Below are 14,175 nucleotides of genomic sequence, written 5' to 3' on the forward strand. Positions count from 1 at the left end.
CCGCCTTCGGCTTCCGTCTGTCCTGACGTAAGCGGATGTGGCGTTGCCGTACCGGACGTGGGGCGGGGCCTTCTCCGCCCCCCGGCCCTGGTGAGCTTCCTAAGTGAACGGACCCGGCCGGCGTCTCGCAATGGAGACGGTGAGGAGCGCGGGAGGGTGGCTGGGGGGCGCTGTGGAGCCTGAAACCCCGGTCAGGGGACGGGGAAGCCTGGGCCAGGGCCGGTGCTGGTGCCCAGTAAACGAAGCCGGGGGTCCTATCCCGTGACCCTGCCCCTCCGCTCTTCTGAGCGCATCTCCTAGGACTGGGCCGCGCCTGTGCCTGCCTTCCGTCCGCGGTACTTTTTTGCCCTGGCGGGGAGTGACTCCTCGCTCCCTCCTTGGAACCCACGTATACGCCGGCTGTCTCGGGCCTTGTTTCCTTTTAGCCCCTCAAGCCCTTCAGAGATTCGCCTGAGAGAGAACAGAGAGAAGGGATGTGATCCAGCTCTCCTGGGTGAGGCAGGGGGTTCCGAGGGACCCCCGCTTGCAGGTACCACCCGGTCCCCGGTTGTCTGAATGTGATTCCTGCAGTCCTTGGTAGAAGAGGTCTGAAAGACTTTTATACCAAACTGAGGTGTCCAGCGGGGTCACATAAACTTAATAAGACGGAAAAGTGGGGTTTCCCTTAAGGAGGGAATCTTTCAGTGTAAGAGGCCACTGTGTCCCTGGACTAGTTTAGGTCATGCCCTGCTCTGCGATTCTAAGTAGGCATGTTGGCATAGCTCCTTGTTGGCGAGCAGGCATTGACCGATTGTGTCAGATCCCTGTCATCCTCCCAGAGATAGCGCAGGTTGTCTGCTACCTGTTTGGACCCATCCTCACTCTCGGGAGCCTTTTACTAGCACTCTGGGATCCTTCCCATTCACTACCATCTTCAAAAGTTTTTAACTATGTAGAGTAACTTCTTATCTTTGTTTTTATCATCTGCTACTGTAGTTGTGTTAAGGGCTGCAGGTTCACCTTTCTTTGGACCAGTTACATGCCCAGAGTAATTTTTCTTACTGTACTCTTCCTCTGCCTGCAGAGAGGTCATGTCCCTCAGGTTCTAAAGAAGAAACCAGATCAAAGTAGTAAAATGATTTGCAACTGGTCACCCAGGGAAGGGAGTAATTTCTTACAGATTAAGAGAACTTTGAGCAATAATGAAAGGTCTGATTCCATTAAATTCAAAATAACATTTTTAAACTTATAAATGTATTATAGTTTACAAAGCATTTTTATGTGGATTTTCTAATTTAGCCCTCATACTTGATGTACTGGATCAGGTTCTTGGAATAGAAGTTGTTTTAGAAAGAAGAAAAAAAGTCCTACTTTGAGATTTTTCAGCCTAACTGGAGCGGAGGTGAAGGCAAATCAGTGATAGTTGTTACTTGTGGTAGATTGTAATAAGTGCTACCATCAAGATGCAAACAAAGGACTGTGGAACTGTAGGGGAGGGAGAAATTACTGTGAACCCAGGAGAGGGCATTACAAGTTGGGAGAACAGTGTGAGCAAGAGCATAGAAATTGGAATATGTAGAGATTAATTGGGGGTGGCAAAGGGAGCCAGTGGCTTAATGCTGCTGGAGTTCTGGATTTTGGTCACAGTTGGAGAAAAGACTGGAAAAAGTAGGCTGAGGTCAGGTTGAAACTACTGCATACCACATTAAGTTTGAACTTTGTTTTGTAGTAAGGAGACCCATGGAAAATTTATGAGCAAGGTAGCAAGTATGCTTTAGGAATGTTCCTAACAGCTTTCTGTAAGTGGATGGAGCGGCTTCAGAGAGTAATTAGTTCTTCATTGCTGGAGATGAAAGTCCTTTCCAAACCTGAGGGGCTTGGTGAGAGAACTTGGTGACAGCATGAAAAACGAATTGAAGAGGAAATAGATTTAGAACAGGGAGACCAGTTTAGAGAATGCTACAAAAATGAGATGTAAAAGGCTAAGTAAGTTAAAGCTGTGAAAGTGGACAGGCAAGAGATGGATTTGAGGCATTTCTAACATAGCAGCTTAGCTGATAGATGTTAAGGACAAGTTTAGATCATGCCCAACTCTGTGATTCTAAGCAGACTCTTTGGCATAGCTCATTCTTAGAGGAATCAAGACTGCAGTTCTAAGGCAATGCAAAAACAAAGATGGGAACCACAGTAAGGATAAGAGGATTGGAGGGACAGATCCTGTTCTGTTTTGTGTTGAAGCATTTGAGGAGTCTATGTGACATCTGTGGTTGTCCAGCATGCAATTGGAAATGTGGATCAGGAGTCCAGAAGAAATTGTGAGTCTATGTGTCAGATGTAGGGTATGTCTCTGTAACAGTATTTTGTATTTATGTAGTACAGTGGTCTCAGATCCCCTATGTTATTTAATGTAGAGAGAGTGGACATATTTACATCATTCCTGTGTGGAGAAACAGGCAGAAAGATAAAGTCATATTCAGTTGTGTCTGACTCTTATGTAGGTGTCTGTACCTCTGTTTAGCTGTGTGTCTCTTTTCTTTCTCTGTGACTTAGTCTTACGTTTCTCTGTTCATATCACTGTGCATCATTATCAATTTGAGAGTTGAAAAACAAAAGTTGAGAGTTACATGCAAACCCCTCTGCTAAGTGATATGAGGGAGAGCTATCAAGAAGTATAAGTTAGTTCCAGGCTTCCGGGAATTTATCGTCTGTTTGGATAGATAATGAACAGAGTAACTGTAGCAAGTAACTGTAGCACAGTGCAGTAAATAAGTATCATATGGTGGGTACAATAATTTCTACAGAAGTAGCTGTTTCTTTGTATAGATCTGAGACTGTGTTATACCATATGGGTATCTTTACTGTTGAAGAGCCTTCTCTCCCACTTATAAGTGATGAGGTTGTTCTGATAGCTTTGCCAAAATGCCAGGCCAAGCTGATAGTCTTATGCAGCCTGGAGAGAAGAGAGGGAGATGATCCTCTTGCCCCCACCCTGGTGCATTAGGGGAGGGAAGTTTAGGGCTGCCCTGCCAACTTGACCCTGTTTGCCAGCCAATCTCCCAGGTTCAAGCCAAGTCCTTTAACTTCATGTTACTACAGCAGCTATGGAGGTGAAGTAGGACTTGTAAGTTAGTTTTGGGATAGTACCCAGAGCAATTAGAGCCAAAACTATTGGTTCCAGCAGCTGAAAATTATCATAATCCCTCCTGAGTTCCTAGATAACAATGAAATTCTCAAATGTTCCCACTTGAGGGAGCACAGAGATGGTTCTGAAGGTTTCTCTGTATTCAAAGCATTCTCTAATCTTAGACTGTCATGGACAGGGAAGCTTGGAAGACCAACATCTTCTGGGCTGTAGCAGCTTTTGACTCACAAGGGTGCTGAAAGGACTCAAGTCCCCAGTTTCGGAACGTTTATCCTTCTCATCCACCCCTCAGTCATTCAAGCTTTGACTCTCTCTGACAGTCAGCTGCTGCGATCCTCCTCAGATGTGACACTCTCTCGATGGTAGGGGGTATGTCAGTGACTCTGGTGCCCACAGCTCCACTTAGTGACTGGGGTAAGGCAGTATGCTCTCTCTGGCTTCCATATTTTTATAAAATAGGTCTGTGAGAATCTTGTGGGGCTAGCCTTAAGCTCACATTTTCTAGTCTCAGCTTTTAAGACCTAATGTTTCATTAGGCAGCAAAGTATATAAGGGCATGAGCTTCGAAATTGCGCAGATCTGTATTCAAATCCCCATTCCACCCATTACCAGCCATGTGACCTTGGGCAGTTTGCTTAATATTTCTTGAACCTCAGTTTCCTAATCTGTGAAAATAAGGCTAATAATAGTATTTGCCTCAGAGCTGTTATGAAGATTAAATGAGATAATATTTCTGAAGGACTTTATAGTGCTTTAAAGGAAGTAATTAGTTCACCAGCCCTTCCCCTCATGTTGCTAGGTTCAAATGGATGGAGCCTAAGATAGGCTGAATCTTTATTTTTCTTGTTTTTCCAGGTCACTTCTTCAGATAGCTACTCAGCTCTGGAAAATGAGCATCCTCAAGGTGAGTTTACCGAAGAAAGGAAACTGGTATGAAAACAATACCTCGATCCTAACTTGTCTTCAGCAATCCTTTTGAGTTTCTCCCAGTCTTACCTGGGAAAATCAAAGCTGGGCCAGGCAGATAATGTGCCAAACCACGCAAATCAGGAACAATAATTTGGCAAGATCACCTAGGAATAAATCTTTGGCAGGGTGAGGATGATTAATACCTTCAGTTATCAAACCACTTGGGAGAAACTTTCGAGGTACAGGAAAAACTTCCATAGGCAGCTGTGGGTTGGCTAACCATGTTTTAGAAGTTCCTGGTATGTTCTGAGTAGCCCAGAAATAATGCCACTAAGATTTTATCATCCAGTGATCTCACTAAAGCTGCTGAGTAGACACAAGAAATTATAGAAAGGACTTGAAAAAGCTTAGAACTAATCTAGAAATAGAGGCACTAAACCTTAAAATCCAGGGCACAGGAGAAGGCAATTCTAGCACCTGCCCAAATACCTGGTTAGAATGGAATGGTCTTACCCTAGGTCATCGAGAAAGAGGCAAAACTTACAGGCATCTCTGGTAAAGGATTTTGCCCAGGAACACTCCTAGTCTTCCGAGGACATGTTTATGGCCTTAGGAGTACACACTTTCTCAGAGGATTGACATATGGGATGAAATACTAGAACACATTTTTAAAAGTCAGCGTTCTCCACAACAATGTTTAAATGTTCTGTTTTCATGTGTTGGTATCCAAAAAGGTTAATAGTCATATTTTGAATTACCTGGAGGACTCTTCATAAGTGAGTTCTGCCACATGATATCAGTGCATATTTTATGTTTCTGAGTGCATTTGCATTAGCACCAACTGAGGCAGGGGTGAAAAAACTCAAATTGTCTCCATGGATCAAACAGTGACATGGGCAGCATATAACTATGACAACCTGTCCATCTTGTCATATCTAAAAGGAGGCAGCAACTATCAGGTCTGGTCAATTGCTACCATTCAGGAATTCAAGGTCTAGTTTTGTCAGATCTTCTGATTTTGAAAAGAAACTGAGAATTTGGATTTTGATGTAAATCTCCAGGCTTTTTAAATTGGGCAACTGATTTAAATTATTTTTAAAATACAAGGAAAACCAAATCAAATATGTTTGAATGCCTGTAACCTAAAATGATAGTATTTAACTATCAGTATAGTGTGTCTTAAACTGGTGTCAAAAGACTTGTTCTTGGGAGTCTGTGAGCTTTCAAATTTGAAAAATGACAGTAGCCTTCCAGTTAGAGATACTGGGCTAAACAACGCATTTACTTTTGTTCCTTCACAAAAAGCCACTAAAACCACCATAAAGGAATTATTTTTAAAGATACAAAACCACCAGAATAGGAAGAACAAGAGAGGAGACAATAGCAATGAATTTTTAGAAACTGGAAAGCAGGCAGAAGTGTGGTAAATGACTTAGCAGACCTGAGAAAACTGAATTATAAACCAGCAGTGGGGAAAGCCAAGAAGCATTGAAGGTCTAAGAAACAGATCCCAAGATTCCCTCCCCACTGAGTGCAGCGGGGGAGTGCAACTCCCCATCCCAACTTTGGCAAAGATTAGAGGTCTGGAGAGGAGTGCCAGCCCAGGTGAAGGCTGAGGTACTGTGCTGAAAACATGAGCTGAAGTGAACTATACTGAGTGCTGAGACCCCAGTCCTTTTCCCCCATTCAGTTTCCAGAATGCTGACCGAAAAGACCTCATCCTCCAAGCACAAAATCAAATGAATAGTCCTTCTCTCCAGAATCCCATTGATGGGAAAGCCCTAAGAATTATGTAACATAATGAGTACTCAGTATTCCCTGTCTAAGTGGTTCACAGTCAACAAGGCCCATTTATATACGTAGAGCTTCTAATTACCTTTAAAGACTCCATTCTTAAAATATATTTTGAATCCTCCTTTAAAGCAAGGATCACCAGACATCTAAACAAAGCCTCTAACATGAAAAAAGAGATCCAAACTGCCCCAACTCCAAATGGAAAAGAAAAAAAAAAAAAAAAAGGAACAAAGGGGAAAAGTCAGTGCATACGGAAGAAAACTTTAAAAATTAACATTAATATGACCTCGGATAAAGAATATATTACACCATGAAACAAGTATAGTATACAATGAAAAAAAAAGTTCAGAAAATAAAAAGGAGCTCTTGGAAATTAATATAATAGCAAAAATTTTAAACTAAGTAGGAAGTTTGAAAAATCAAGTTGAGGAAATCTCCCAGAAAGTAGGATTAAAAGTCAAAGAAGTAGAAAAAAATAAATAAATAAATAAAAGAAGAGGGAAATAGAAAAGATACAATAGTACCCCCTTAACCACAGGCGATATATTCCAGGACCCCTGATGGATGTCTGAAATCCCAGATAGTACCAAACTGTATAATTATTATGCTTTTTCTTATACATACTTATGATAAAGTTTAATTTACAAATTAGGCTCAGTAAAAGATTAACAACAGCAATAATAAAATAGAACAATTATAACAATCTACTGTAATAAAGTTATGTGAATGTGGTTGGTCATTCTGTCTCTCTCAAAATATCTTATTGTACAAATTTAATGCCTCTTCCATCATAGCTAACACTTATCACACACTGACCCCATAACTTTTGCAGTTGGAGGTGAAACAGAAAAACTAGCATGAATTCCTTTTTCATTCTTCACAATTTCACAGATAGAAGATTCATTCTCGTCTGTAGATCTTAGCAACCTCAGCATATGATATTTTTTCTTTCCTTTATTAAGTTGAGAACTTTCACCTTTTCACTTATAGGACGTACTTTAGGGCTTCTATTTTACATATCCAAATTGCCAGCATCATTACTTTTGTCCTTTGGGGCCATTACTAAGTAAAATAAGGGTTACTTGAACACAAGCACTGTGATACCACAATAGTCATTCTGATAACAGACGGCTACTAAGTGACCGTCAGGTGGGATACGTTGGACAAAGGGATGATTGACGTCCAGGGCTGAACTGAGCTGAACAGCAAGAGATTGCATCACGCTGCTCAGAATGCTGTGCAATTTAAAACTTATGAATTGTTTATTTCTGGAATTTCCCATTTACTATTCAGACCATGGTTGACCCCAGGTAACTGAAACTGCAGAAAGTGAAACATCGTCAAGGGGGGACTACTGTATTTTAAAAACAACAACAACAACAACAACAACAAATCTTAAAAGGTCATCTTGGAAGTCTAACATCTAAATAATAGGAGTTACAGAAAAAGAAAAACGACAACACAGAGGGAAGGAAACAATCAAGGAAGTAATTCAAGAACATTTCCTGGAACTGAGGAACATTAGTTTTCATATTGAAAGGACTCATTGAATCTTCAGCACAGTGGATGAAATTGATCCACCCAAAGCACAATCGTCATGAGATTTCAGAACACTAGAAACAAAGAGAAGATCCTGAGTTTCCAGAGAGAAAAAAAAAAAAGTCACATACAGAGAATCAGAATTGCCGGGGACTCTGAACCAGAAGCTAGAAGGCAATGAAGCAATGCCTTCAACATTCTGCAGGAAAATAAATTCCAACCTAGAATTCTATATCCAGCCAAATTATAAATCAGAGATGAGGGTAAAATTAAGATATCTGCAGGCTACAAGGTCTCAAAAAATTTACCTCCCATGCACCCTTTCTCAGGAAGCTATTGGAAGATGTACTCCAGCAAAACAAGGGAGTAATCAAAAAAGCTGAAAACATGAGATACAGGACACAGGAGTGCCAATAGAGGAGAGACGTGAAAGGGGTCCCCTGCATGGTGATGGAGGAAGATCTCAGGATGACAGCAGTGCACACCAGGCAAACCAGCCCTGATTTGAGCAGGTCAGAAGGCTCCAGAGAGACTTCTTTGGGTAGTTTAAATTGATAGACTGTCTTACGCTTCTGAACTTCTTGAAAGGAGATTTAAGCAATTGGTAAAGAGTTTGGGGGTTGAATTAGCTATAAGTACTATATGTAGAAAATTAAGCAAACAAAAAGACAAGACAATTATTAACTCCAAAGAAAACAAAATTGTGAAAGAAAGAAAAAAAATCAGAGTTTACTATTTGGCTTAGTGCTGAATAATGAATATTCAGTCAAAATTATTTAAATACTGATGTAACCAACCTTACAGTTTAACTTCTGGGAGAATGGGGTGGTGAGAGGTGCATGTTTATAATGGAGTCCTGGTAGGACAGAGAATTGAAAATTTTCATCTTCTTTGCATGATAACAGATAATGCCTAAAAGGGAAAAAATTAAGTAGCCATATAAGCATGTTATTTATAGACATAGAAATAAATACCAAAATAATCAACTAAAAGAGGTCTCATCTCTGAGGAGGGGCACTACAGGGAGATGGGTGCTAGGGACTGCAATTTTTCATAAAAATTTTGTAGAACTATTTTGACTCTTTAAACTGTGTACCTGTATAACTGGTAAAAAAAAAATTAAAAACAACTGACATAGGATTTAAGAGCATAAACTTTGGAATCAGGTGGATCTGTGTTTGAATCTTCTTGTCACTAATGATATGACCTTGAGCAGTTTTTTCACTGCTTTCCATCTGTTTTCTGAAAAATAAGGACAATATTTGCCTTACAGATTTGTTGTAAGGATTAAATGGTGTAATATTTTTATGTGCATATAGCATACATACTATGTAGCACATTTGAGCTGTTATTTTGGGGGTTCCTTCTCCAGCTTAGGGCAAGCAATTAAAATCAGAGGAATGGAAAGGTAAACACAGCCAGGGTCTCTGACTTGTCTAGAATAGGTGGGATGATTTCTGTTTTGCAGGGTCATCCCCAGATAGACTTCCAGAGTGTGTGAGGCCAGGATGATTGAACACTGGGCTTTAACCTAGTGTTGATCTGAAATAGCCCAACTTGGACCATGACTTTCTCATATATAGGTCTTAGAAAATGTTTAAGAAGCTTACTTGGATTTTAAGAAGCTTAATTACATTAAAATTTTTCTGCTATTTGTTTTCTTTTTTGTGGAGGAGGGGATTAGGTTTGTTTGTTTGTTTGTTTGTTTTAATGGAAGTACTGGGGATTGAACCCAGGACCTTGTGCATGCTGACATACTCTACCACTGAGCTATACCCTCTCCACTCTTAATTATATCTTAATTGAGAAAAAAGAACAAGAGAAAATGCCAAATATATGAAAGGGAAAACTTGAATTAAAGATGAGAAAAAAAACTGAAAGTTTTTTTTTGGTGGGGGGGTAATTAGGTTTATTTATTTTTAGAGGGGGTACTGGGGATTGAACCCAGGACCTGGTGCATGCTAAGCATGCAGTCTACAACTTGAGCTATACTCTCTTCCCGAGGAAAAAACTGTTAGGCTAGAACGGATTAATGAAAGATATTATAGACTTTCTGTTTTAGTCAGCCATCTTTTGCCTAAGGAGCCAGTAGATGTAGTCCCACCTGGGGATGGGGGTTGGATGAAATTATTTCTAAGGGGTTTATCCAGGTTTTGTGGGAACAATAGGAATAAAACAGATAGAATAGGGGGTCTTATAAAATCATGCTGTAAATATGTGAGCAACTACAACTTATATTTTCTGCCTCTTTTGGTTGTGAATTGTTGCATGGAAGGAAGCTACTAACTATCCTATCCTATGCAGAGACCTCAGAATCCAACAATAGCGTGTATACTTCCTTCATGAAGTCTCATCGCTGCTATGACCTGATTCCCACAAGCTCAAAATTGGTTGTATTTGATACTTCCCTGCAGGTGGGTGAAATCCTCTTTTCCCTCCTCCCTTCCTTGGATCTTCTGATTCAATACCTTTCATCCTATCTCATCCCAAGGGTAATACCCTTGTCCTTCTATGGGGTTAGTCTCATGTTTTCCCCAGCATACCCAGCCCTTGTTTTAAAGTCCTGTCCCCTGTGAATTTCCCTTTGTGATTATTACTGTTTTGGCTATAGGTGAAGAAAGCTTTCTTCGCTTTGGTGACTAATGGTGTGCGAGCTGCCCCTTTATGGGATAGTAAGAAGCAAAGTTTTGTGGGTAAGCAAATGTTTCTGAAACAGAGTTTTATTGACATCTTATGCTGGGAGGGAGAGAAGCTTTGAGCAGTGTTGAGGGCTCTTGTCTCGGCTTCTAGGGATGCTGACCATCACTGATTTCATCAATATCCTGCACCGCTACTATAAATCAGCTTTGGTAAGGAATCAACCCAATGACCAAAACCACTTTCCCTCCCCAGAATCCCTCATTCTCATTGCCTTTCTACCAAGCAAACTACAATGGGTTAATGAAGCACGGAGATCAAGTCTCAAGTTCTCTTGCTTCTACTTTTAGGTACAGATCTATGAGCTGGAAGAACACAAGATAGAAACTTGGAGAGGTATGTAGAGAACTAGGGGTTGTAAAAGGATTAAGGAATGGAGAGTTTCCTGGAAACAGTTTTTCATGATGGTATTTTGTGAACCTCCCTTTTCCCTCAGAGGTGTACCTACAGGACTCCTTTAAACCACTCGTCTGCATTTCTCCTAATGCCAGGTGAGTTCCATCTACCCATCTGTCCAGAATGGGAAAGAGCCTTGCCATCAGAATGGCCAAAAGCCCTAGATAACCAAAGATCCAGGGGCAGAAGAGAGAAAAGACACTCCTTCCAAACACACACACATACTCTTTAGGTCTGGTCTGAACACTGCTTCTCTCCCCCAACCACCTCATTTCCCTGTTTATAAGCACACTCTAAGGAGCTCTTTGACCACTCTTAGGCCCAGCTCTATGAAATTTATCATTTTCCCCTACCTTCCCACAGCTTGTTTGATGCTGTCTCTTCATTAATTCGAAACAAGATCCACAGGCTGCCAGTTATTGACCCGGAATCAGGCAACACCCTGTACATCCTCACCCACAAGCGCATCCTCAAGTTCCTCAAATTGTTTGTAAGTGTTCCTCAGCCCAGTTTTTGCCACTTATATACTGGTTGGAGGAGTATCCAAGGGTGGTTTGGAGGGCCTTGGAAAGATCAAACTGATGGTTCTTTCCTCAGATCACTGAGTTCCCCAAGCCAGAGTTCATGTCTAAGTCTCTGGAAGAGCTGCAGATCGGCACCTATGCCAACATTGCTATGGTCCGCACCACCACCCCTGTCTACGTGGCTCTGGGCATCTTTGTACAGCACCGAGTCTCAGCCCTGCCAGTGGTGGATGAGAAAGGTGAGAGATTGGGCAGAAGGGGAGGGAGGGCTCCAAGGAAGCCAGGGTGGCTCTGGAAAATCTGCTGTCCCCTCAGCTTGGCCCGGAGGGTGATTCTATGGGCAGGGGGAGCCTTGGATGCCAGATCCTCTTTGCTGAGCTGCCTCTGTCTCCCTAGGGCGTGTGGTGGACATCTACTCCAAGTTTGATGTTATCGTGAGTGATTGCGGGGAAGCCGGGAGGTAGGGAAATGGGTAGGGTATTGAATATGGAGAGGGAGAAGAAGAGAGTCTCTTTCGGGACCAGAGGATTTTAGAAGCTTCCAAGCTTTCAAATCCGATTTGAAAAGGAATTGAATGAGTTGGGTGTGGCTTGTGGGCATGGTTGACAATGGCCATAAATCAGTCTGGTGAGGTTGGGTAGGCTCAGGGTTTGGGGCAGGCTCCCTTGCTTCCCTGTATGAATCTTGCTCTCTCTCCCCAGAATCTGGCAGCAGAAAAGACCTACAACAACCTAGATGTGTCTGTGACCAAAGCCCTGCAGCATCGATCACATTACTTTGAGGGCGTCCTCAAATGCTACCTGCATGAGACTCTGGAAACCATCATCAACAGGCTGGTAGAAGCAGAGGTAGGGGGACCAGTGACCCAAAAGGAGCTGAGGGAGCAGCTTTGAGAGTGGGGTTTGGCAAGAAGGGTAGGGGGGCTGAAGGGCTCACCTGAACTGAGGCTGGCACTAAACCTCTTCTGTATTGCTTTATGCAGGTTCACCGACTTGTAGTGGTGGATGAGAATGATGTGGTCAAGGGGATTGTATCACTGTCTGACATCCTGCAGGCCCTGGTGCTCACAGGTGGAGAGAAGCCCTGAATTGGGGGAAGGGGTCAGGCAGCAGCAGGGGATATGCCTCACTCACTGCCTGCCCAGAGCTCTGGGAACTACAGATGAAACCTTTAGAGAATTGTGACTCTGTTCCCTGTCTGAGAGTCCCCTATCCTTCTACATGGGAGCTAGGGAAGGTGTCAGGGGAGGGAAGGAGAATGGATTTTTTTTAGCTGTTCTTATCCTCACATTTGAGGAGAACTTTCAGCCTAGCCCATCCTAGCTCCTGCCCTCTTAGACATAGCCCCCTTTCTGGGTGAACTGTGGGCTCTGTGCTCCTCAGGCAAATTCTGATCTCTAAGAGATCCCCAGATCTCACCTAGCCTTTGCCTCTGTCTCTGTCTCTGACTCCACCATAAGATAATAGGCACAACAAAACTCTTCATAAGGATATTTTTATTCATCCTGTTTCATGCTGTATGAGGAGGCTGAGTTCATTTAGTGGCATTTCTTCCCATAATGGGAGTGAGGAGGATCCTAGGGAGGAGGGCCTTTGGATTCCTGTGCTCAATGCAGATGAAGGGAGATGGGAGTCAGGTGGAGGGGGAGGTCAGAGTGGTTAGCTGAGGTTATTGCTTTTCGTGGCAACCCTAATTAAAATGACAGGAGCCTCTTCATGGTGTTGCAGTGTTTGATTTTTGTAGTTGATAGACACTACTGCTTCAGCCTGCCAACCTCATATGGCTTCTTCAGCTCATCATTAATAACAGCAATAGCACACACATACACACCCTTATGTAAAAGTGTGTGCCAGGCACCATCTCAGTGCTTTACATGTATTACTTCAATTAATCCTCAGAACAATAGTAGATACTATTTCAGTTTTACAGTTTTTTTTTTAAACTGAGGCACAGAGAGGCTAAGTAACTAGCCCAAGGTCACACAGCTAGTAAAATGTAGAACTAGGGTTGAACCCAAACAGTCTTGCTTCAGAGCACACACACTTTACCACTACACTACTTACTGCCTTTATGATTCTCTGTTCATAATTGTTCCCCACCCTACTGCCTGCAGTCCTCCTTAATCACCTCACTTTCCCCTCTGCCCCTACCATAACTGGGACCCAAAGAAAATCCCATAACAGTGCTAGGTCACTAGGGAGTAGACAGACTGAGGGTCTTCTTTAGGTAAGCAGAGAGACTTGCCACCATCATCAACTTTTCTCAGTCAGGGAAGGCTGGACTCTGGATTTTGCTGAGCTGACACTGTTTGAACTCACAAATCCCTTGCCTTTCTTCCAAGGTGAGATATGAGCTGGAGAGCGGGGGATGGAGAGCAGCAGAACTATGGTTGCCCCCTCAGACCCTTTCCTTGTGCTGAAACCATGTAGACCAAAACAGTAGTCAGCACTGATCACCATAGGTACTGCTAGATTGTTAGGTATAAACCAAATTCTGGGTACCATCTCATCAATGCCTTGCAGGTATGATACCATTTCTTACCTAAGATCTGGAGCAATTTCAGAGTAACTCTTTGCCCCTGCTCACACTGTGCCTAAGAACTCTGATGAACCAGCCATGCCATACTGGTTCCTCCAAAGCAGGCTTCCTGATGGTATGGGGGAAAAGCATCAGGGCTCATCAGAGCTCTGCTTTCAGTGCTGCACCGTGGCTTTGGAGAAGCCCCTGCTTCTACTTTCACCCCTTTACAGCTCTCACAGCACATTCCCAGACTTGAGGGAGGGAGGCTTCCAAGTTATTAGAATTAGGGTATGTTTATGTGTGTGGGGGTGGGTGCATGATGAAAAGGACAGATGTCTCTTTATGTCACATTCCATCATGTCTAGGGGGGAGGCAAGGACTTTTAAAACCTTAGGGCTCTGGTGGGAACTGGGTGGAAGGAAGCAACCTCAAGCAAAGAGCCATCGGTGCAGCTGGTAGGTGTAAAGGGGGGTCAAGTGGATGGGGATAGGGGATGTTTGGATTCTCTCTGAAGGTCCATGCTGGGGAGCAGGAGGCCTGGGTTTTGCTTCTCTGGCTCTCAGTAAGTCAATCCTTGTCCTACAACAACCCTCCTGACTCATTACCTTAAAAGGAAGGGTCTGTGCCCAAGGGCTGCATGTACTTTAGTGAAAAACAAATTGGGATCTTCTGCTT

The 14,175-nt window shown here is 42.8% G+C and overlaps 2 protein-coding genes across 5 annotated transcripts in view; both read left to right on the top strand.

The window, feature by feature from the left end:
* The first annotated feature begins 33 nt into the window (after window positions 1-33).
* Window positions 34-12,696, top strand: PRKAG1 (protein kinase AMP-activated non-catalytic subunit gamma 1). Of its 4 annotated transcripts, XM_045523612.2 has the most exons (13): window positions 58-139; window positions 3,977-4,025; window positions 7,693-7,875; window positions 9,668-9,777; window positions 9,975-10,056; window positions 10,154-10,212; window positions 10,351-10,396; window positions 10,497-10,551; window positions 10,820-10,946; window positions 11,054-11,219; window positions 11,377-11,414; window positions 11,682-11,828; window positions 11,963-12,696. In XM_045523612.2, exons 4-13 carry the CDS (start codon window positions 9,706-9,708, stop codon window positions 12,065-12,067), a joined length of 897 nt encoding a protein of 298 aa, XP_045379568.1. In that variant the 5' UTR covers window positions 58-139; window positions 3,977-4,025; window positions 7,693-7,875; window positions 9,668-9,705; the 3' UTR covers window positions 12,068-12,696. The 4 variants fall into 4 exon arrangements, with proteins under 4 accessions (XP_010962537.1, XP_045379568.1, XP_045379567.1 ...); XM_010964235.3 differs by lacking the exon at window positions 7,693-7,875 and having other exon boundaries at window positions 34-139; XM_045523611.2 differs by lacking the exons at window positions 58-139; window positions 7,693-7,875 and adding an exon at window positions 203-529.
* A 137-nt stretch (window positions 12,697-12,833) lies between these two features.
* The window catches only part of DDN (dendrin), a 6,958-nt gene continuing 5,616 nt past the window's right edge, over window positions 12,834-14,175 (top strand). The window contains exon 1 of the mRNA XM_074374938.1: window positions 12,834-13,955. Within this exon, the coding sequence (XP_074231039.1) occupies window positions 13,597-13,955 (359 nt within the window). The 5' untranslated portion in view covers window positions 12,834-13,596. The remainder of the gene's footprint in view (window positions 13,956-14,175) is intronic.

This window comes from Camelus bactrianus, chromosome 12 (assembly GCF_048773025.1).
Source record: "Camelus bactrianus isolate YW-2024 breed Bactrian camel chromosome 12, ASM4877302v1, whole genome shotgun sequence".
Taxonomy (NCBI): domain Eukaryota; kingdom Metazoa; phylum Chordata; class Mammalia; order Artiodactyla; family Camelidae; genus Camelus; species Camelus bactrianus.

What these genes read in the sequence shown, in the direction of transcription:
- PRKAG1 (XM_010964235.3), top strand. An exon ending in TATTTGATACTTCCCTGCAG is followed by an intron (nt 9,778 to 9,974) that starts GTGGGTGAAATC and finishes TTTTGGCTATAG; the next exon opens with GTGAAGAAAGCTTTCTTCGC. An exon ending in TCAAGTTCCTCAAATTGTTT is followed by an intron (nt 10,947 to 11,053) that starts GTAAGTGTTCCT and finishes TTCTTTCCTCAG; the next exon opens with ATCACTGAGTTCCCCAAGCC.